Genomic DNA, 23,631 nt, shown 5'->3' with positions numbered 1-23,631 from the left:
GTAGCCAGGGGTTATGTGCGCAGAATATAGGAACTCTGCTTGTAGATATCGCTGTAGTTTTGACCATGCCCAACACGCAGTGGGTAATGTCTGAATTTCAGTGGGGCTTCAAGGCAAGCCCTATGGTAGTTTGGCCGATAATAGAGAAGGATAAATCTGGGATTGTTCTGATTTTAAATACTGGAGACGGGCATCAGGGTGATACCAATATGTGAAGTGGATTTGAGCGACTAGATAATATAAATAGTAATCAGGGAGTCTAAATCCCTCTCGTTCATATGGCAGGGTACCCCAGCTTATGAGCGGCTGCTTGACAGCCTATATAAGTCGGAAAAGTAGAGTCCGTAGTGTATCGAAGAATTTCGTGGTGAGTGCAATGGGAATGTTTAAAAAAAGGTATAAAAAACAGGGAAGTACCATCATTTTCATGATGGTGAATCTACCTGCCATAGACAGAGGGAGCTTCATCCACTGCTCAACCTGCGTTGTTAGATTGTCAATCGCCAGCCCATAATTGAGGCAAATCACCTATGGCGCACTGCAGTGCAGAAAAATACCAAGATATTTAGGGGGGGTCAGTGCACCAATTTAGCGGGAATTTAAAATCCACCTGGGTGGTGGCCGGGGTCAATGGGAAGATCTCTGATTTGGCCCAGTTGATAACCAGACCTGAGTATACTCCGAAGTGGACCACCTGCCGTAACAATGGGGACAGGTTAGCGGCTGGCTCCCTCACAAACAGCATCACGTCATCGGCATAGAATGAGGCCACAAGGGGGCCCACATGAAATTGTTCTCTGCGATGGAGATGTCTTTCCTGGATGTGTCTTAGTCCATAGCTATAATAAATAATAGGGGCGAGAGGGGGCACCCCTGTCTGGTGCCCAGCGTCAGGGGAAACGGAGAGGTTATCTCACCATTCAGTTTCAGGTGGGCAACTCGAGCAGCATATAGCAGTCAGATTAGATAAACCAACTGGAATTCCCAGCTTCTCTAATACGGCGTGCAGCATCGAGTAGGACTGCGGCAGCTGGTAGGGTGGGTTCCAGCTGATTCATAACAGCAAATATGGCACGCAGGTTGACTGCAGTGGATCGGCCGGGCACAAAGCCCTCCTCAAAGGGGCACAGAATTGTGTCAACTAGTAATGATAGGCGGGTAGCTAAAATCTTGGCCAGATTTTATAATCCTGGTTAAGTAGGGACATTGGTCTGTAGGATGTGCAGCTGCAGGGGGTTTTACCAGGCTTGAACAGAAGTGTGACTATGGCTTACCGCATCGTGGGACCCCTCTGCAAGGCCTCATCGTATACTTCCAGCAGACGGGGGGCCAGTTCACTCTGATAGGCTTTGTAAAATTCTCCTGTTAGGTCGTCGAAGCCCAGGGCTCGATTACTGGCTAGATCCCTAATCACTTGTTTGCTTTCGTGTTCATCTATTGGGGCGGCCAATAAGTCGTGTTGCCCTTTCTATATCCACACCATGGCCACCTCCTGTAGCTAATTCGTTAGAGCCTGCTTCACAGGGGGATTGCGCGTTTTATATATATGAGTGTAGTAAGAGAGGAAAGCAGCAGTGATTTTGCTCCTGTGTGTCAACGTCACGTCGTTGTCGATGTCTAGATGCGTAATGTATGCTGACTGATAATGAGGGCAGATCAATGAACTCGGTCAGCAATATCGCTCGGTCATGTAATGATCGGGAGGAAGCAGCCGCCTGCGTAGCTGTATCTATATCTCTAAGCTTCCCTTCCACAACTTCTAAGTCTCTTCATATGGAACGTAGTACCCCAACGTGATTGGATATGCATACCCTTTTGTAAGCCTTAATGGTGTCCCACAGTGTAGATTGTAAAGTCACTGTACCCTCATTCCCTAATGGCCTCCCCCACCTCAGCATGAAAAACCGAGTCGAGCAGGGATTCAGCAGGGAAACTCCACAGGTTATGTGCCCATGGTATCGTGGACAATTCCATCGTGAGAAGAACCGGAGAATGGTCAGATAGTGTGCGGGGTAAATATTCAATTGTCTGGACCGCCAATAGAAATCGGGGTGTAAGGTACCAATGGTCTATTCGCGGCCAGAACCCATGTGGGGCTGAAAGGAGTAGTTTTGGTCAGTTGGGTGTTTAGCACGCCAGGGAACCATCAACAGTGCAGAGTCTAGTAGCGAGATGAGGCCCTTCATTGCATGTGGCCTCATAATATGTCCCAGTCCTGTTGTATCTGTCATGGGATCTAAAGTAAGATTATGGTTCCCCCCATGAGTATGTTGTCTACGTTTAGTTGTGTGATATGCATAGCTATCTTAGGGAAGAAGCCTGTCGTATCTACGTTTGGTGCATATATATTAATTAATAGAAGTGGTTCTCCACCCAGCGTGCCCGACACCAAAACAAACTTGCCCTCTTCGTCTGTCACTACCTCCTTGGCCAGAAAAGGGAGTGAGCGGTGGACGAGAATACACACTCCGCGGGAGTATGTACTTTAACTGGTAAAGAAGCAATTACTGCCCCATGACGATGCAAATCCGTGCACTGGGAGTGGTGCGTAGTGTATCTCTTGTAGGAAGAAAAGGTGATAGAATGCCCTCCTTTCTGCATCATTACTTCCGCTTTGCTTAAAGTTATTTAACTGTCACGTGCAGCCTGGACCAGCGTGCTCTGCCCTTGTAACACGCAAACGTATAGAATCCACTGAACCGGAGAGTTATTGCGCTCCCCTGCCAGATGCACAGCTTAATTTGTGACATTTCAAAAAAGTGTCGCAAATTTGTCCTTGTTTAACATTATTTATTTCATGTATTGCAAAGTTCTTTTGTCATTTATTACTCCATTCACATGTAAGATGCTTATGTTTTCCAATGTTTCCAGTGCAACAGATATGCCTATCCAGGCCTTTCTCTGGGGCGCGCAGGAATACATAATTCATCCCTGGCAGTTTGTTCTGTTTTTATCCGATGCATTTCGGCCTTTCATTGCCCTTCTTCAGGGGTTCACTATGAGCTGCCATTAGATTTATGTTCAGACCTGTATTCATCCAAATTCATTTTACATGCATTGCGTTCTGTAAAAAAGCTCCTACCATGTTTTAAAGCCATCTAATGAACAGCACTTTCCCTCTGCAAACATGTTTTTAAGCGCATCCAAAATGTGACCAAATTTGCAACACTTTTTTGAAAAGTCACAAATAAAGCTGTGCGTCTGGCAAGGGAGCGCAATAACTCTCAGGTTCAGGGGATTCTATTGTAGGAAGGCTAGTTGGATATCGTGTCTGGATATATAAGCTAAGACTTGACGTCCTTTTCTGGGGTTTGAAAGTCCTCTAACATTCCAAGATAAACATCTGAAATGCAAATCAGCGTTGCGTGCATTTTGAGAGCTCATGTAACAAAGTGTCCCAATTCACAACATATTGCAAATTTGTGATATCTATACAATTATCGAAGCAAAGAAACATTACTCTGTACCAAAAATGAATAAAACTACTAATACCCACAAACATTTAACGCACCACCCCCCACCCACATCGGATACACACAAAAAAGCACCCAGTGAATCCCATTGGAAATCTTACAGAAGGAAAAGAGAGGGGAAAGGGGGGTAGGAGGGAAAGATAAACAGTAGGAAAACTTCCTGAGGGGGTAAGGCAACACTCCTAAGGGGCCGTCTATTAAAGGGAAACAAGATAAATAAGTTCAGTTCCGCCAACTTGAAACCAGTTATGCGACTAATAAAGTTTGTTTTTGTACACGCAACCATGATGTGTTTATAACTCACAGACTGTTCACATTGTTCCATTATCGCAGATGCGGCTAACGCACATGGATCGTGCTTGTGCTCCACAGGGTGAGGGGACAACCGCAGCGGTCCAGAAAAGCAAGAGCCAGTTGCTGTTCATTAGGAGTCGGGTTCCTTGTCCTCTCCATGTTTCTGAAGCTTGTTCGTGCTTTGATGTTGTCTCAAGAATTTTGCTGACTTGTCAGGGGTTTTAAAAATATGAGCGGTACTGCTCATTTGGATATGCAGGCGAGCTGGATACAGCATTGCAAATTTGATTTTCGCCTTTTGCAAGGTGTGCTTGATATCTGCATATTTGCGTTGTGCTTCTTGCACCATTGGTGTAAAGTCTGGGAAAAACGCTATGTTTGACCCCAGATAAGGGGGGGAGACACGCTCTTGGGCCAGTCGTAGCACCACATCCCGGTCTTGATAATTAAGGATTCTGGCTATTATCAGTCTCGGAGTTGCTACCGGTGATGGGCATGACCCCAAAGTTCGATGCGCCCTCTCCACTGCAAATGTATTGGAAAAAGCATCTCTTCCAAAGATGTCCGCCAAATTTAGCCATGAGGTCAGTATTCGTGGATTCGCCAGGCCCGCAATCTGGAAATTATTTCGGCGCGAGTGTGCCTCTAAATCCTCTGCCTTGGCAGTCAGTGTCTTGAGCAGGTTCTCAGTTCTCTCTAGTCGCTTGTGAACATTGGGCTGTGAGTCTTCCAAGGCTGAAATTTGTTGTGCAGCCTCTCCAATGCGGGTGTTCTGGGTCTCTAGGCGCCCGTGGATATCATCTAATCGGGTGGTGAGGGTATTCAGGCGTGCGTTGATAGCCTGGAACCTGGCCCTTAGCTCAGCCATAATTGCGGCAGTGCCATCTAGCTGTTGTGTTTCAGTTTCAGTGGTGCCCTCTGTCTCTTCATGTCTGGGAGTCCTCCCCGCTTAAAAATTGAGCTGGTGCTGCTTGGGGTCCGTTTGCCCCATCGTGGCTGGCCACACTGAGCTAGGCCCGTAAATTCTGAGCCGAGATTGCTTGGCAATAAGATGTTTGGTGTAATGTTGTCGGCGCAATCTCTGTGCGCAATCACAGATCAACCCCTCCAAGGTCACACACCGACATTTACCCGCCCGGGAGGGGGCACAAGGCGCAGATGTGGCTCATAGTCACTCTCTGTTGAGAGTCCCATTAATATCGCTGAGGATTTCGAAGGGAAAATGAATTGGGGCTCTCGCTGCCGATGGCGCCATACAGACGCGCTTGAGACCCTCCAGGTTGTCAGGCACTTCCAGCCACTCACGCCCTCCGCAATATGCGCACTCACTTGTGGACGGGTGAAAAGTTCAAAAGCGGGTCTCAGCATACCCACTCCTCCACTCAGGCGCCATCGTGCTCCATTATTTGTTCGCGCTGCAGGATCAGCTTCTCGGCCCGCTCCGCACTCCTCAGGCCCCGCCCTCAGGCTCACCCAAGACACCTATCGTCTCAGGGTCTCCGTAGGCCGCGCCAGGCCCAAGAGCACGTCGGCCCCAACTCGCCACCTCGGTCATTAATCAGTCCTGCGGGCAGCTCAACCTGCCACCGCTCATTTACGCAGTCATCTCCTGTGCTTTCACGCTCATCAGTCGCCTCTAAGGATGCGGTGGGCAGATACACGTGGGCGACGGCTCCGGAGCTTCAGAGTCAGGCGGCCATCTTGGTCGCCGGCTTGGCCATGCCTCAATTCATGATTATTTTTCATTTATTAATATTTATTTATTTGAGATTTTATAGTGTTAATTGTGGGAAGTAATTTATTTGTAATTAATTAATCGGTTGTTAATTAATATTAATGTATGAATTGGTAATTAATTATGTAAATTTGTAAAACAAATTGGGTGCAGGTTGTGGGGTTTATAGGGGTAAAGGGTGGGAAGTAATTTATTTTTGATTATTTAATAATTAGTTGTTAATTTATGTTAATTAATTGATTGTAAATTAATTATGGATATTGTGTAATTAATTTTATGTGCTGGTTGTGGGGTTTATAGGGGTAAAGAGTGGGAAGTAATTTATGTTTGATTAATTAATAATTAGTTGATCATTAATATTGATGAATTAATTGATATTTAATTAGGGTAATTGTTTATATTTTTTTGTGTGTGTGTTTTACTTTTATAGGCGTAAAGGGTGGGGAGTAAATAAATGTTACTTACTTTATAATTGGTTGTTAAATGCTATTAGTTTTTTAATTGAAAATAAGTTCTAATTGTGTGATTAACTTTTTTTACAGTTTAATTTTAGCTGCGGGTGTGGGGATTATAGTGGTAAAGTGTGGGAAGTTAATACATTTTATGAGCTTTCATTTGTTTTTTAATTAATAATATTTAATTGGTAATTAATTATGTTAATTATGGAAGTACATTTTTGAAAATTTAGATGTGGATTGTAAATTGTGTGGTGTTATAGGGTAGGAAATAAAAAAGTAAATGCATGTAATCATAAATGTTTTTGTTTCAAAATAATTTCTAATTAAAATTATTTATTTGTTTAAAAAGTTTTTTTTATTTTATTTAATATAATATTTGTAGGTATTTGTCATATGTATTTAACATTATAATATGTTTTTCAAATTTTTAATATTAAATACATTTGTATTTGAATTTTTAATATATTTGGATATTTTTTATTTATTTTGTTTTTTAAATATTTTTGTTGTTGTTAATATTTTGTTTCTTTTTCATTTTGAACTGACTGGGGTGAGAATATTAATTGTTATCCCTCCGCAATCCAACACTTTCCCTACTGTTGCACTGATTGGAGTGGGAATAGTAAATGTTATCCCGCCACTATCCAACACTTTCCCTACTGTTGCACTCACTAGAGTGGGAATAGTAACTTTTTACCCTCCACTATCCAACACTTTCCCTACTGTTACAATAATTGGAGTGGGAATAGTAATTTTTATCCCTCTGCAATCCAACAATTTCCCTACTGTTGCACTAACTGTAGTGGGAATAGTAATTTTTACCCCTCCGCAATCCAACACTTTCCCTACTGTTGCACTCATTGTAGTGGGAATAGTCATTTTTACCCCTCCGCAATCCAACACTTTCTCTACTGTTACACTTATTGGAGTGTGAATAGACATTTTCACCTCTCCGCTATCCAACAGTTTCCCTATTGTTGCACTCACTGGAGTGGGAATAGTAATTTTTACCCCTCCGCTATCTAACACTTTCCCTACTGTTGCACTGACTGGAGTGGGAATAGTACATGTTATCCCTCCGCTATCCAACACTTTCCCTATTGTTGCACTCACTGGAGTAGTAATAGTGATTTTTACCCGTCCGCTATCTAACACTTTCTCTACTGTTGCACTAACTAGAGTGGGAACAGTAATTTTTACCCCTCCGCTATCCAATACTTTCCCTACTGTTGCACTCAACGGAGTGGGAACAGTAATTTATATCTGTCCGCTATCCAACACTTTCCCTACTGTTACACTCACTGGAGTGGGAATAGTAATTTTTACACCTCCGCTATCCAACACGTTCCCTACTGTTGCAGATTGGAGTGGGAATAGTAATTTTTACCTCTCCTCTATCCAACACTTTCCCTACTGTTGCACTGACTGGAGTAGGAAATTTAAGTTTAAATAGTTAAATTTTTCAATTTATAATAGATTTTTTTATTAGATTTTGTTATTGGTATATATATATATATATATGTATGTATATATATATATATATTGTTTTGTACACCTATATATGATTTTAAAATTATACAATTAATTACAATTCATAGTTTATTCATTGTTTTAAAGTAAATATGTATATATATATATAAATTATTATGTATGTGTTTAACTTTTTTAAATAAGTTTATTTGTTATATTTGCTAAAATGTATATTAAATCTACTTTATTTTTTATAAAATTAATTGTATTATTTAATATATTTATTATTCTATTATATATATATGTATTTCGATATTTTGTACAACTATATTTATGACATCAATAGTTGTTTTTCTCAAGATTTTTGTACACACCTGTTTAAGTATAGGGAGTCGATATTTTTGCATTGTATATTTTTTCATCTATATTTTTTACATTTATATTTTTTACATCAATATTCTGTCAGTGAACCATCTCATTAATGAGAAACGGATAATCTGTCCAAAGCAGAAGCTTACAAAATAATAGATGGATGTTCCTGAAAAGAAAGAAAAGAAGGAGAACAAGGAAGGTGTTATGAAGCAAAAACTGGAAAATGAGGGAGATATTGTAAGTTACCATTTGTCAAACCCTTTCGATGTCAACTGCTGTGCCAATGTTGTTCTCAATGTAATCTTTCATTCACCACATTTTATAAATGCAATTGAACAGAAACCACTGAAGAGATTATGTTCTGCACTGTCTGGTTTTCTACACGTCAACATAGTGATAGGACTTTAATACATTGAGCTTCAGTCATTCGACATCCATTAGATATTTGTAGTGGATCAGTAAAATTTACTCTCAACAGTCAACAAGATGCACAGTTTATAATTATCATCCTTGGAGTTTTAAAAGAAGAAGAAACAAGTAATGCGAACTTTTTTGGCCAGAGTTACACATGGAACAATGAGTGTGAAGATTGCTCTTTTATGTCACTCAAATTCATTCTGAGCAATTTCTATACTTAACACTACCAGATTCCAAAACTGTGTCTTTAGATAGATTGATCAAAAGGGCTGACCAAAATGTTACCTGACCAAATTGTAGATCAGATGTTATGTCTACATTGCATATATGGTGGGAAATACATTAATTGAATGCTTGAACAATGCAGAGCAGATGATTCTAAATTGGAAACCGAAATTACAAACTTTAAAGCTTGACAAATACCAATTTCTGGCAGAATTTATACTACTTTCGCTATCATCTTTCACGAAGTACTTAATGTAACAGACAGGTTACTTACCTTCGGTAACGCTCTTTCTGGTGGATACAGTATCTGCCTGTGGATTCCTCACCTTATGAATATCCCCTGCACCAGTATTCCGCGCTCTCCACGTTGACGAGGACATCGGCTCCGCTCGCGACTCTGCATGATGTCACCGGAGCAATAAGAGAGCCTCGTCGGCGTGATGACGTCAGTTCCAACCATTTTTTCCGTGCCTCCGAGGCGAACAGGTGGACCGACAACAGATTCAAAGTATACACAGTACACAACATTTGAACCAATATACACAGTACAAAATCAAAGAGGATAGCTAAAGAACATACGCATTTCCTATAAATGTACCAGATAAAAAGAAGATACAATGTAAAACAACAAGCCAAATAAGGCATCCTTTAAGGTATACAAAGGTGGACAATGGGGAGAAGGGTGGGTCAGTGAGGAATCTACAGGCAGATACTGTATCCACCAGAAAAAGCGTCACCGCTTCTGATGGATACATCTGCCTGTGGATTCCTCACCTTATGAATAGATTCCCACAGCAGTACCGCTCCCGGAGGAGGGTGTCCACCCTTTTATGCCAAAAAGTCCTGCAAGACAGAGCGCGCAAAGTGGCCCTTCCTCCTCATTTCGGAGTCCAAGCAATAATGCATTGCGAAAGTGTGGAGGGAGGCCCAAGTCGCTGCCTTACAAATGTCCAGTACAGGAACACCTCTAGCTAAAGCAGAGGTGGAAGACTTGGCTCTAGTTGAATGAGCTCTAATACCCTCAGGTGGTTTCTTACCAGCAAGGGCGTAGCAGATCTTGATGCACAAGATGATCCACCTGGATAGAGTGCGCTTGTGCACAGCTTTGCCTTTTGAGCGTCCAACGTAGCCCACAAAGAGCTGATCATTCATACGCAAGTCCTTTGTCCTGTCCAATAAAAGCTCGCCGCTCTTTTAGGGTCCAGGCGTTGAAGTCTCTCCTCCTCCTTGGAAGGGTGAGGGGGAGGATAAAACACAGGGAGAGCTATGGACTGCCCCAGATGAAAGGGAGTAACTACCTTAGGCAGAAAAGCAGCCCTGGTCCTGAGGACCATCCTTTCAGCATGTATGGTCATACACGGGGGTTTTGAACTAAGAGCTTGAAGCTCACTCACCCTCCTTGCTGAGGTAATGGCTACCAGAAAGACTGTTTTAAAAGACAAAAGTCTCAAAGGACAGCTATGTAAGGGTTCAAACGGGGAACCCATCAAAAAAGTTCAAACAAGATTTAGATCCCATTGGGGCATAAGAAAGGGCGTAGGCGGAAACCTATTGGTAAGGCCCTTGATAAACCTCAAAACGATAGGAGACTTAAATAAAGACGGCTGATCAGGTAGACACAGAAAAGCCGATAAGACCGACAAATAGCCCTTAACTGTGGCCACAGCACAACCTTGCTGAGCAAACTGAAGAACATCCGACAAATGGGCCTTTAAAGGATCAATGGATCTCTCTCTACACCATTTAACAAACTTAAATCATCTATAGGAATAAATCGACTTAGTGGAGTGTCACCTGGGGGATAAGATAACACCCACCACATCCGGCGGGAGAGAGAAGGAACTCAGGTTGCCCCGTTAAATCTCCAGGCATGAAGGTGCAGGCCTTGGAGGTGGGGGTGTACAACCTGCCCCTACGATTGCCAGAAGAGGTCTGCCCTGAGAGGGAGACGGAGCGGAGGGTGCGATGAGAGGTGAAATAGATCTGTGTACCACACCCTTCTTGGCCAATCCGGGACGATCAATATGACTTGGGCCCGGTCTTGGCGAACCTTCCTCAGAACCCGAGGAATCAAGGGTATGGCAGGAAACGCGTAAAGGAGTTGTGAGCTCCAATCCAATTGAAACGCAGCTTTACTTATAACCATACGGTAGGGAGCTACCTCTTGAGGAGGAGAAGCCCTTGGTGAAGAGAGTTCCCACTCAGGAGAGGTATCCAATCCACTCGCCTCCTGAATTCCCTCGAATTCATCTAGAGACTATTCCACTTCGCCCTCCTCTACTTCCTCTCTGCGATACTGCTCCTCTTCCAATAGCCTCGGTGCCTCTCTCCTTGAACGAACCCGCGGACGCGGCATCGGTGGCGTCAAAAGAGGTTCCGAAGGAGGCATGAGATCCGTACGAGGCCGAGAGGAAGACTCAAAAGACGGCACTGTGGGTTCCATCATCGGCGTCGAGACTCTCGGTGCCGTAAATTTCCATGACGGCGCCATTGGCATGAAAGGCACGAAGGGCGTCTGGGCATAGTGCTGGGGCATGCCCAAGTTAAAAGCCAGTGGACCCACGGGACCAGTAGGTGCTCCGGATGGGAAAGCCGCTCTTGCAAACACTCCGTACATTGCATTTAAAAAATGCGACGGATCAGAACCTGGATTCGGGAACTGTGGATACGGATTCGAGCCAGTATCCAAACGGGGAGTATCCGACGTCGGAACAATCGGATCCACTGCCGAATCCACCGGTTCATATTCAGGCACAGGAGAAGATGGATCATCCTGAAGCGGCTCGGCTTCTGAAGCCGGTGAATCCCTCGGCACCGGAGCGGCTCTAGGCGAAGGAGACCTCTCCGAAGTCGCATGAGGTGAAGGCGAGAGCGAAGGAGATACAAAGTTTTTACGGCGACGTTGAGGAACAGGCTAAGGCGACCTCGAAGCCTTACCCTTCGTCAAATGGCGCCGAGATCCATGTCTTCTTTTTTTCTTATGTTTTCTCTACTTCGATGTATGCGAAGTCGACGACTTCAACTTCTCTCTCTTACGCCCTCTTCCTTCTTTCTTCGCCTTGGCCAGAAACAACTTGGCTTCCCGTTCTTTAAGTGCTTTTAGATTCCTTTTCCTGCAACAGGAACAGTCCTCCACGTCGTGATCCTATGACAAGCACCATAAACAATCGTCATGGGGGTCAGTGATGGACATGTGACCCTCACATCCCCTACAGGGCTTAAACCCAGACTTCCTTGAAGACGACATCGCAACAGTAACAATTAAAGCTGAAGGAACAACAAAGTAATTCTACAAAATATGGAGAGTGCTAGAAAACCATTACGCGTCGACGGCATGGAAAAAAGGGAACTGACGTCATCACGCCAACGAGGCTGTCTTAAGGCTCCGGTGACGTCATGCGGAGTCGCGAGCGGAACTGACGTCTTCGTCGACGTGGAGAGCTAGGAAAACATTTTGTGGAATGCTGCCGCAGGGGATATTTATAAGGTGAGGAATCCACAGGCAGATGTATCCATCAGAAATCGGGACACTATACTATGTATTTAAAGAGTTAAACTGGTTGGACGGAATGTAATGACAGCAACCTTAAATTCAAACAAAAATTGCCTTTCAAACTTCCAAATTGTTCCTTTTTGTTTCTTCAACCAAAGTTCTATGGAGGATTTTTTGAAAAAAAGTGGTGTACGCTGTTTCTTGGACGTGGATCGTAAGTGTTTAAGACATCATTCGGCCAATCAGGGGTGATTTTTAGGTCTCGCCTTGCTATCGCGTAAGCGATCGCGAAGCGGGACTATAGAGAGCGGGTTTAAAAAGTGCTCCCAAAAAGCGGATTGCCTTGCTAGCACACGCACAATCACGCGCATTGGGCCGCCATGCAATCCGCATTTTGGGAGCACTTCAAAGGGTCCGCACCCCCGCCCCAAGCGCGCGCGTGCCACGCTCCGCCGCGCTTGTCTTTTTTTTTTTATAAACTTTAAGCGCGAGTCGCGCGTGCGGACTATGCTTGTCCTCTGAGACTGCAGTGCTACAGCTGCACGTTGCTTCGTTATTTAAATCCAATCGGTTGGATATCTTCTTCATCCGAAGGATGTCTGCGGTAAGGGGAGGGCGTTGGAATCTACCGAGCATGCAGGGGAGCTTTGGGGCAGGTCAGGTCATGACCGACCGTGCTCGTCGGCTGCCGCAAGCACCTTGTTTAACTCTGTTTCTTTCATTTGTATGTTGCCATTGCACACTGCCATGTAAAATCCCACACGTTTTTCAAACAAAGATGCAACACACAAAGAAGGTATTGTGACGTTATGCTTGTCAGGAGGCTTATTTGTACTTTGTCACATAAAACCGACACTTATCTGCTCCCTCCTGCAGCGCTGTTGGGTCGCCGCAGCGGCCGGTCAGTCCCCGCGTCCAGGGCGCTCTAATTACATTTAGCTGGAGCAGTCACAGACTCGCTGGGCCTCGTCGGCTGCCATGCGGTTGATCCCCAGCCGATTACTTTTGGGCTCCTTCACCCATGCACATCTCTGGGAGCTTACGCAGCACCCCCCCCCCACTCGCTACTCGCTGCCGGTTGTCCTTCCACCCGAGGCTCACTGCGACATCTGCAGCAGCGCCCCAAGCGCACTCCTTCACCAGAAATCTCCATTTCAAGACCGTTGAGTCTGCAAGCCTGCATGCTGCATGGAATAGAAATGTTAATATGCAGCTATGTAGCTGAGCCGGAGCCACGACCCTCAAGCATGCCCGGCGGCCGCCGTTGCTCAATGCTGCGGGCGGAGTCCGAGTGAGTTGGGCTGCTGGAGGCCAGTCAGCACTACCTTTCGCCGGCCCTCCAGGCAGGAAGTGCCCAGCGTTGCCCAGGTATCATGATTTTAGAGTTTTGTGGTCCAATGTGCTAGCACGCAGAGCCTGTGTGACGCGATACATTACTCTTTAATTACGGGCCTGTTTCACAGCTCATTCTAGGCACATCACGCACCGCCACCTGCTTACTTGCAGAGAATCCAGTTAATTATAGGCGAAGATTGCCGTTTCTGTTGTGGCCATGCTGCACTGCCTGTGTTTTGCTTGTGTGTTTTTATTTTTATTATTTTTTTTTTTTTAAACGGGACGATTTTGAGCAGGCCGTCGGGAAAAGGCAGCCAGCGCTGCCGAGACCCTCAGAGCTGAGGACACATGACCAGCCACCCAGAATCATGAATGGCCAGTCATTTCCATTCATGTCACCCCGGCCGGCTGGTGGTTCTAGTCCGAGCTGTAACTATAATGAAAGTCACGCTGGCCTCACCAAATTGCTCCGCTAGTCTCGCCTCGCTGCTAAGAAGTATGTGCCTCGCGAGTGTCGACGACTTTTAGTATCAGTTTGCTAATGAATTAATTGGCGCCCGTCAGTAAAGTTTAGCAGAGTTGAGCGAGTGGCTGATGGCGGCACTGTGCCTGTAGCTTGTGTGATCTAGTGCAGTTACGGCCGGGGCTCTGTGTCTGGCTGACTGACTGAGCCTGTAAAACAGGAAACAACTTCGGAGTTTTTGAAATACAGCTAGCCCGAGGTCGCCTGGCTGTGACCTATAATGTAACTTAGTGACGGTGTGGATCAGTCTGTCTTAACCTCGTCGGCACTGACTCTCTGATGCTTAATGTCTGGTGCCTTATGCAGCGCGGGCGGCTCGAGAAACTCTGCTGACTTAGACTGACTCTAATTAGACCGCAACTGATGATGAGATCAGACCGTGTTCATAGCTACCAAGGTTTCAGATTGCTGTGTGACATTTTCATGATTTCAGTGTGGTTGGGGCCTTTAACATCGTCTTGGAGTGGAAACTCGATTGTCAGAGAGCTCCTGGAGTTCAAAGTGGTGTAATGTATTTTCATGCCATTATTATTGATTGCCAGTGCCCGGGTAGGAGCCAGAAGGTCCAGTTGCCGCAGGCTGGCTTAAAGGAAGGATGGTCTGATGCACCGTCATGAATGATCAGATTAATTAGATCATATTCAGACCAGCTGCAGTGCCAGCCTGCCCTCTTTACCTTATCTCAGCAGTCTGTCCTCAGGCAGTGCCCTTCCTTTTCTGGTGCGTTTCAGCGGTTTTAAGTGCTTCTTAGAGTTTCTTGTTTTCCAATTCCCCTGCTTGCAGTTGCAGCTGTGTGGGGTGCCACCGTCATTACCCAGTTGGTTATGGGGCACGGCATTAGGGATCATGCAACTATTACCCAGCGCTTGGATGCATTTGGATCTTCAGCGCGTTCTGAGTAACTTTTGTTTTGGAGGCGTTATAAAGTCAAACGACAAAAATGTAGTTATTTTTCTAGCTTTGAATTCAGTTATCGCGCAGTTCGGGTTAAATGTGATTGGATGTGACCTAACGGCGAGAGCTGCCGACTTTGGCACTGGGGAACCAAGTTCTAGTCTCGGCGTCGGCTCAACCATAAAAAAATAAACGATAACAATGTAGTTGTTTTCTAGCTTTGAGTTCAGTTATCGTGTAGTTCGGTTTAAATGTGGAGAGGATGTGGTCTGACGGCTAGATTGCCGACTTTGGAGCTGGAAGACCAAGGTTAGAGCCTCGGGGTCGCGTTCACATCCAGTGATTCTGGGCAAAATCACTTATTCTCCCGGTGCCTACCAAAAAAGATGAATGTGTCCTCGTGTAATAACCGGTGCTCATGTAAAGCGCTCCAATACTTTCGGGTCGAGTTTGCGCTATATAAATATGCAACAACAACCCCCGTGCCTTCCAAAACATGAATGTGTCTTTGAGTAATGTAACTGGTGCTCGTGTAAAGCACTCCAATACAAATAAAACTGCAAACAAATATAAAATAAATCTTGAGTGAAAGAATACTACCTTCCCAATTCACGCAAGTGTGTATGAAAAGGTTCATATAATAACATGATGGGTCCATAATAAAGATGCCAGGAGTTGGTTGCAGTGCTGAATAAACTTGGTTGGATTTGATTACAATTTAGTTTAGTTTCCAAACGATCCTTTTAAAAAAATACGTTGATCTTGCTGGGTTCTACACTTTGTAATTGTTACCTAGTCACAAAGGCGGGTTGAAGTACGTTAAGTAGTAGTGTAGCTGCATTGTTACAAGCTCATGTATTTTCCGCAAATTTCTACAAACGCTAGTAATGCCAATTGGGCTCTCTTATGAATGTACTGTCAAGGTAGACTTAAAATAATTATTGTATGTTCATGACTACCCTCTTCCAATCAGTGCTGCTGCAAGAAAAAAATGCACTTCATTTCCTAGCTATCTAAGACACTCTAAAAGCATTACAGTGGCATGTGTGTGCCCCTGACAAGCTCAGGCAGTTGGATAAATAAAATGGGGACAGCTATGTGGAAGGCAAGCACTTTTTTTGTGGAAGCTCACAACTTCTGCCCAATCAAAGCATGTACTGGTGGGTCATTACATGAAGGCGGAGTCAAAGCCCCTCTTCCTGGGGATTCTCTAATAATTATCTGGTGACAGCTGCGCTGTCAATTTAGACCATAACAATTTGAATGTTCAGGGAATAACCATGTACAACTAGTACGAACGGAAAAGATGGCCCCTTTTGCACTTTCTACTACTAAAGAGTTGGACTTTTTAGCGCCACGTCACAAAAGCATTTAAGATTATATAAAGTAATGCACTTACAAAGCTACTTCCTTTACCATACATGGTAACGTTTGCAATGCATAACAAGCATTTGCAATGCAATAAGTCCCGCATTTATAGGAGTTTGAGCTATTGGCATTGTAAATGACAATGCTTTTTATTTAAGTTTGGTTTTTTAAAAACATAAAAAAAAAGGCACTGTCATTTATAATGCCAATAGCTCAAACTCGTATAACTGCGAGACCTATTGCATTGCAAATGCTTGTTTCAAAGGGGTCTCCGAAATTCAAATGTACCTTTTATCTATTAGTACCATTGTACCAGTTATGATAACAACACAGTTATCTTTAACATATGTTTGTTTATATTAGCTTAATAACTGTAGGTAAAACAATTGATTAAATAATTGTAGTGAGTTCAATGCATAGTGTCACTTACAAAAAATTGGTTTCCCCAGCACACGCTAATGTCAACATCAATCAAAGCATGTACTGGTGGGTCATAACATGAAGGCGGAGTCAAAGCCCCTCTTCCTGGGGATTCTCTAATAATTATCTGGTGACAGCTGCGCTGTCAATTTAGACCATAACAATTTGAATGTTCAGGGAATAACCATGTACAACTAGTACGAACGGAAAAGATGGCCCCTTTTGCACTTTCTACTACTAAAGAGTTGGACTTTTTAGCGCCACGTCACAAAAGCATTTAAGATTATATAAAGTAATGCACTTACAAAGCTACTTCCTTTACCATACATGGTAACGTTTGCAATGCATAACAAGCATTTGCAATGCAATAAGTCCCGCATTTATAGGAGTTTGAGCTATTGGCATTGTAAATGACAATGCTTTTTATTTAAGTTTGGTTTTTTAAAAACATAAATAAAAGGCACTGTCATTTATAATGCCAATAGCTCAAACTCGTATAACTGCGAGACCTATTGCATTGCAAATGCTTGTTTCAAAGGGGTCTCCGAAATTCAAATGTACCTTTTATCTATTAGTACCATTGTACCAGTTATGATAACAACACAGTTATCTTTAACATATGTTTGTTTATATTAGCTTAATAACTGTAGGTAAAACAATTGATTAAATAATTGTAGTGAGTTCAATGCATAGTGTCACTTACAAAAAATTGGTTTCCCCAGCACACGCTAATGTCAACATGTATTACATAAATAACAGATATCAACAATTCTTGTTTAGTTTTTTTTTAGCTTCTTTTTAGCGGGCTAAAAGGGGCTACAAAAAGTACTAAACAAGAACATATGAGAATAAACCTAACAAATACAAAGAAATACCAGAATTGTTGATATCTGTTATTTATATAATACATGTTGACATTAGCGTGTGTTGGGGAAACCAATTTTTTGTATAAACTCGGTGATTTTGGTCAAACAACTGGGGAGTGGGTGATCTCTCCACCTCAAAGCACCCCACAAAAACAAGTTTATGACAACTTTCAAGTGTACTTCTGTAGAGCGCCACAGAATATTCTGCAAACCTCACTTGCACTAGCGCATGGTGTCACTTACTTTTTTTTGGGGTACAATCTGTCTGATTGTTTTTTCCCCCAGTGTTCAAGTAAGAATCTTTATACAGTGCAATGTTTATGGTGTACAAGTATAAACGCTTAGAACAGAAAAAAGGGAAAATTAAATGTTTTACTATAATGTGATATACTGTTACAGCATCCCCAAGGTATACTGTTTCATTTCTGGAATTTTGTAAATATAATACTAACTTATATTTCTGTTATGTTTCTTTTTTTAATAGTGGTTGGAATGATCTGTCTTTAGTTGTGTTAAAATACTTGTAGTGCAACACAAATATTTCTTATACGTGACCTTGAAGAGGGTCTTGATGCATAAAGAGCACTTGACATGCTTTGCCACCACTTTCTTTTGCCCGGACGGCAGTGGCGGTTCCTGTGAATGGGCTGAAGGGCTGCGCCCCGTTCGTTTTCAGGCCCACTTTGTATTTGTTTTTGTTATGCCAAGAGTGAATAATAATACACTATTCACTCTTGGTATAACGAAAGAAAAACACAGAGCTCCTTCTATTCAGCAGCAACAGGCTCTCTCTGAAGGCTAGCGCAGGGATACAAAGGTGCCTGCACCAGCCTTCAGAGATGTCCGGGGCTGAAGAAATTCCATCCCAGGCCTTCGGGCCCTGTCACGCCTCCGTGCCTCCCCTATATGTGACGTACATCGGCGTCACAGATAAAGTTAGCCATGGGCGCTGCAAGCTTAAGTCCAGCAGTGCCTGTGGCTGCACGTCAATCACCTTGTCACTCCACCTTTTCCCAACTCGACACAGAGTTGGGAAAGGATGGGCGAACAAGCAGAGTGAAGCCTGGAACTTGCAACCTCCTGCTCATGTGCGCGATTTCAGTTTCTTTCAGCGCTGGAATCAGAAAAGAGTAGCTGTCCAAATGGGACATGTGCAGGAAATAAGGTGAGGGTGAGCAAAATGAAAACTTTTAAAATATTATCTGCAGATGGGTGAGAGTGATTGTCTGTGGGTGAAAGTGTGTGTCTGTGTATTAGTTTGTCTGTGAGATATAGCGTCTGTATCAAGGTAACATTCTACTATATGTTTTAATATAATGAGACAAAAAAAACGCTTGTTAAGTGATATAATTTGGTGTTAAATATTGTAACATTTACTTTTTCCAGCCACAGCGCTTCCCTCAATAAATGAATGAGCCCTTTGAGGCAGTTAGTGAAACACGCAGAGAGTGCTTCATAGTTTTAAGAATTCCCACAAGTAAAAAAAGGCTTAAAAATCTGTTTTTCTTAAGTACAAGTGTAATTACATTGATATTTCACCTGAGAACAACAGGCTGGAAAATAAGAGATTAATATTCAGGTATTTAAATAATGGCTTTACGCATGAAAGGTCCACAATATTCCCCATTTAGGCATTAGTGGTTTCTAAATTTTCTCATTTGCTGTTGTACTTCTCTCTAAGTCAGATTGTGTAAAATTCAAGATACCTTGCACAATACCATGAACTAAATTAGACAAAGGGACGGTGTTAGTTAACACCAATGTGTCTAATGCGCCAGATTGTGTAGTGGGTGGAGAACAGATGTGCAACAGCAGTTTTATCTTTTACTCGGGCAATGCGCTGCATGAATAAAGCGATATGTATATAGGTCCAAGACATGTTTGTGCAATTAAACATGTTGTAGCACCAACATTGCAGTGGTATGTGGCTGGTAAGTTAGAGCTATTTAATGATGTGCTATGGCTAGGAGTGCAATACAGCAGACAAAGTAAGTCATTAGACTCAATGTTTTAAAACACGGTCCTCAGATAAGCATACAGGTAGTAGGTTTTGTGTGCATTTGGCCACAAATTTCTTAGGAAGGGGAGTGGGCGCTAACATTTCAAACAATTGGGGTGGCGGTCTCTTCAGAGTCCAAGCCAAAAATATCTGTGGGTACTTTTACTTAATATCGCGTAGTGTTAGCTATTTCCAGGATTGCTCTTGTGCAGTGCGTACTTTGAACTGAGTTGCACCATGTGTTTATAACAGGTGGCATTTGAGACGTCTGAAGTTGAGGGCACTGCGAGATTCCCACAGTGCCTGCCAGTGAGTCAAAAAGGTGTCCAGGATACATGGCCATTCATTCCTCGGCCGCCCTGTAGAGTGCACAGGACAGCAGTGGCCGTCTATTCCAGTTGTGTTTGTGATTCTGTGCTCATGGGTGTGATGGGGTATGCAGTTTTCAAAATAATGACAAAGCAAAGTAAAAGAATATGCAGTGCTTCCTCACCACTTAAGAGTCCTCCCTTACTGGTACGCTGTACCACTTTCAAATGTCATCAGCCGCCACTGCCGGACGGGATGCTGAAAAACTCCAATGGAATTGAATGGCGCATTTGCTGTGTTGCTCCTCCAAAGATCTGTATTCAACAGGGTGTGGCTGCTTCTTCTCCTCACTGCCACCAGATGCCATTTTATTTGCAAATGATTCAAAGAACACCAAAATAGAATTTTGAATAAGAAAAGAGCATGTGCTAAATTGGGAGTCTTTATACAGTATATTGAGTATAGTGTACAAGTTCAAAAGCTGAAAACAGTGAAAAGGAAAAGGAAATGCTTTACTATAATGTAGAATACTACTACAGCATAAAAGGTCTACTGTTTTGTTTAGAATAAGAACTTATGCATTGCAGAAAATAAATGTTTATTGTAGTATTCTGTAAAACGTAATACTAACTTACATTTATGTTCTTTTTCTTCTTAAACAGATGAATGACACCATCTATTGGAGTAAAGCGATTTCTTAATTACTTCTTTCTGTGTAGTTCAACAAACTTACAATGTCATGGTATATACCAAGATAGAATTTCATACAGCCACTGAGTCATCCAGACACACACCGATACAGATACCCATATAGCCAGTCACGTACCCACTCACTCACCCACACAGTCAGTAACATACTGACTCACTTACCAATGCAGCTACTACCACATGCACTCACCCATACAGATACTCGCACACCCACTCACTAGTTCATACAGCTGTTATCAAATATACTCACTCACCCATACAGCCAATCATACACACACTCAGTCACCCATACAACCACTAACACACCCAGTCACTCTCCCATGTAACAACTGACACATCCAATTACTTACCTATACAGTTACAAACATGTCCACTCATTCACCTAAGCAGTCACTCGTATACCCACTCATTCACCTATACAGCTACTAACACACCCAGTCACTTACCCATTCAGCTAGTGACACACACATACTCAGTGTCTCATACATTCACTGACACAGTTACTCACTCACCCCTATAGGCACTCACACACCCACTCACTCTCCTATACCGACACTCACGCACCCACTTACTCACTCATATACCCACTCATGCACCCTCTCATTCACCATTTACAGCCACTCACACATCCACTCACTTACCTAAACAAACACTCACACACTAAGTCACGAACTTATATAGCCACTCACACACCCATTCAGACATACATATATTCACTCACACATCCAGTCACTCACCCATACAGCCACTCATGCACCTATTCTCAACACATGTACACCCACTCACAAATCCACTCAGTCCCAATACAGCCACTCATGCACCCACTCACCCATACAAACACTCACACACTCATTCATGACCCCATACACCCACTGTCACACTCACTCACTCAAACACTCACACACTTACACAGCCACTTACTCACTCATACACCCACTCACACACTAACTCAGAAATGGACTCACTTGTACTCTTTCTTATATATACACACAAATACAATGTATTTTTTTAAACCAAGAAAGGTGGTTCTCACAAGAACCTTTTTTAGTTTTTTTGATTTTTCAGAACTAGTTTTTTAGTTTACCAAATCCAGTTGGCCGCACACTGCTCGTCACACCAGCATGTTGCCCCAAGGAACTCTGGTAGATGTAGTGGCGACGGCGAGTACGCCTATGCCACAGTGTTGAAAAAAAGTATGTATCGCATTAGCCATACCTGGACACGTGTTTCGAGGTAGTTGCCTCTCGTCAGCAGGGAGTAGGTAAGTGTAAAGGGGTGCCGCATGGACTGCCAATAACGTAAAAACAGGTAGAGTACCTCTCATGGCGCGCAGGTGCTGGTCCAGAGCTCGTCAGCCCAAATGGCTCAAGGGAGCCTTTATATAACAAATCCAGTTGGCCGCACACTGCTCGTCACACCAGCATGTTGCCCCAAGGAACTCTGGTAGATGTAGTGGCGACGGCGAGTACGCCTATGCCACAGTGTTGAAGAAAAGTATGTGTCGCATTAGCCATCCCTGGACACGTGTTTCGAGGTAGTTGCCTCTCGTCAGCAGGGAGTAGGTAAGTGTAAAGGGGTGCTGCGTGGACTGCCAATAACGTAAAAACAGGTAGAGTACCTCTCATGGCGCGCAGATGCTGGTCCAGAGCTCGTCAGCCCAAATGGCTCAAGGGAGCCTTTATATAACAAATCCAGTTGGCCGCACACTGCTCGTCACACCAGCATGTTGCCCCAAGGAACTCTGGTAGATGTGGTGGCGACGGCGAGTACGCCTATGCCACAGTGTTGAAAAAACGTATGTGTCGCATTAGCCATCCCTGGACACGTGTTTCGAGGTAGTTGCCTCTCGTCAGCAGGGAGTAGGTAAGTGTAAAGGGGTGCCGCGTGGACTGCCAATAACGTAAAAACAGGTAGAGTACCTCTCATGGCGCGCAGGTGCTGGTCCAGAGCTCGTCAGCCCAAATGGCTCAAGGGAGCCTTTATATAACAAATCCAGTTGGCCGCGCACTGCTCGTCACACCAGCATGTTGCCCCAAGGAACTCTGGTAGATGTAGTGGCGACAGCGAGTACGCCTATGCCACAGTGTTGAAAAAAAGTATGTGTCGCATTAGCCATCCCTGGACACGTGTTTCGAGGTAGTTGCCTCTCGTCAGCAGGGAGTAGGTAAGTGTAAAGGGGTGCCGCGTGGACTGCCAATAACGTAAAAACAGGTAGAGTACCTCTCATGGCGCGCAGGTGCTGGTCCAGAGCTCGTCAGCCCAAATGGCTCAAGGGAGCCTTTATATAACAAATCCAGTTGGCCGCACACTGCTCGTCACACCAGCATGTTGCCCCAAGGAACTCTGGTAGATGTAGTGGCGACGGCGAGTACGCCTATGCCACAGTGTTGAAAAAAGTATGTGTCGCATTAGCCATCCCTAGACACGTGTTTCGAGGTAGTTGCCTCTCGTCAGCAGGGAGTAGGTAAGTGTAAAGGGGTGCCGCGTGGACTGCCAATAACGTAAAAACAGGTAGAGTACCTCTCATGGCGCGCAGGTGCTGGTCCAGAGCTCGTCAGCCCAAATGGCTCAAGGGAGCCTTTATATAACAAATCCAGTTGGCCGCACACTGCTCGTCACACCAGCATGTTGCCCCAAGGAACTCTGGTAGATGTAGTGGCGACGGCGAGTACGCCTATGCCACAGTGTTGAGAAAAAGTATGTGTCACATTAGCCATCCCTGGACACGTGTTTCGAGGTAGTTGCCTCTCGTCAGCAGGGAGTAGGTAAGTGTAAAGGGGTGCCGCGTGGACTGCCAATAACGTAAAAACAGGTAGAGTACCTCTCATGGCGCGCAGGTGCTGGCCCAGAGCTCGTCAGCCCAAATGGCTCAAGGGAGCCTTTATATAACAAATCCAGTTGGCCGCACACTGCTCGTCACACCAGCATGTTGCCCCAAGGAACTCTGGTAGATGTAGTGGCGACGGCGAGTACGCCTATGCCACAGTGTTGAAAAAAAGTATGTGTCGCATTAGCCATCCCTGGACACGTGTTTCGAGGTAGTTGCCTCTCGTCAGCAGGGAGTAGGTAAGTGTAAAGGGGTGCTGCGTGGACTGCCAATAACGTAAAAACAGGTAGAGTACCTCTCATGGCGCGCAGGTGCTGGTCCAGAGCTCGTCAGCCCAAATGGCTCAAGGGAGCCTTTATATAACAAATCCAGTTGGCCGCACACTGCTCGTCACACCAGCATGTTGCCCCAAGGAACTCTGGTAGATGTAGTGGCGACGGCGAAT

The 23,631-nt window shown here is 44.1% G+C and overlaps 1 protein-coding gene across 1 annotated transcript in view; it reads right to left on the bottom strand.

Annotated features, from left to right (window-relative positions):
* Nucleotides 1-7,944: 7,944 nt before the first annotated feature.
* Nucleotides 7,945-23,631, bottom strand: part of LOC146858798 (uncharacterized) — a 34,414-nt gene continuing 18,727 nt past the window's right edge. The window contains exon 3 of the mRNA XM_085647124.1: nt 7,945-7,968. Coding sequence (XP_085503250.1) covers nt 7,945-7,968 — 24 coding nt within the window. The remainder of the gene's footprint in view (nt 7,969-23,631) is intronic.

The sequence above is a fragment of the Triturus cristatus genome, chromosome 3_2 (genome assembly GCF_964204655.1).
Source record: "Triturus cristatus chromosome 3_2, aTriCri1.1, whole genome shotgun sequence".
Lineage (NCBI taxonomy): Eukaryota > Metazoa > Chordata > Amphibia > Caudata > Salamandridae > Triturus > Triturus cristatus.
The sequence above is the reverse complement of the archived record's forward strand: the minus strand, read 5'-3'. Positions and strand labels throughout refer to the sequence as shown.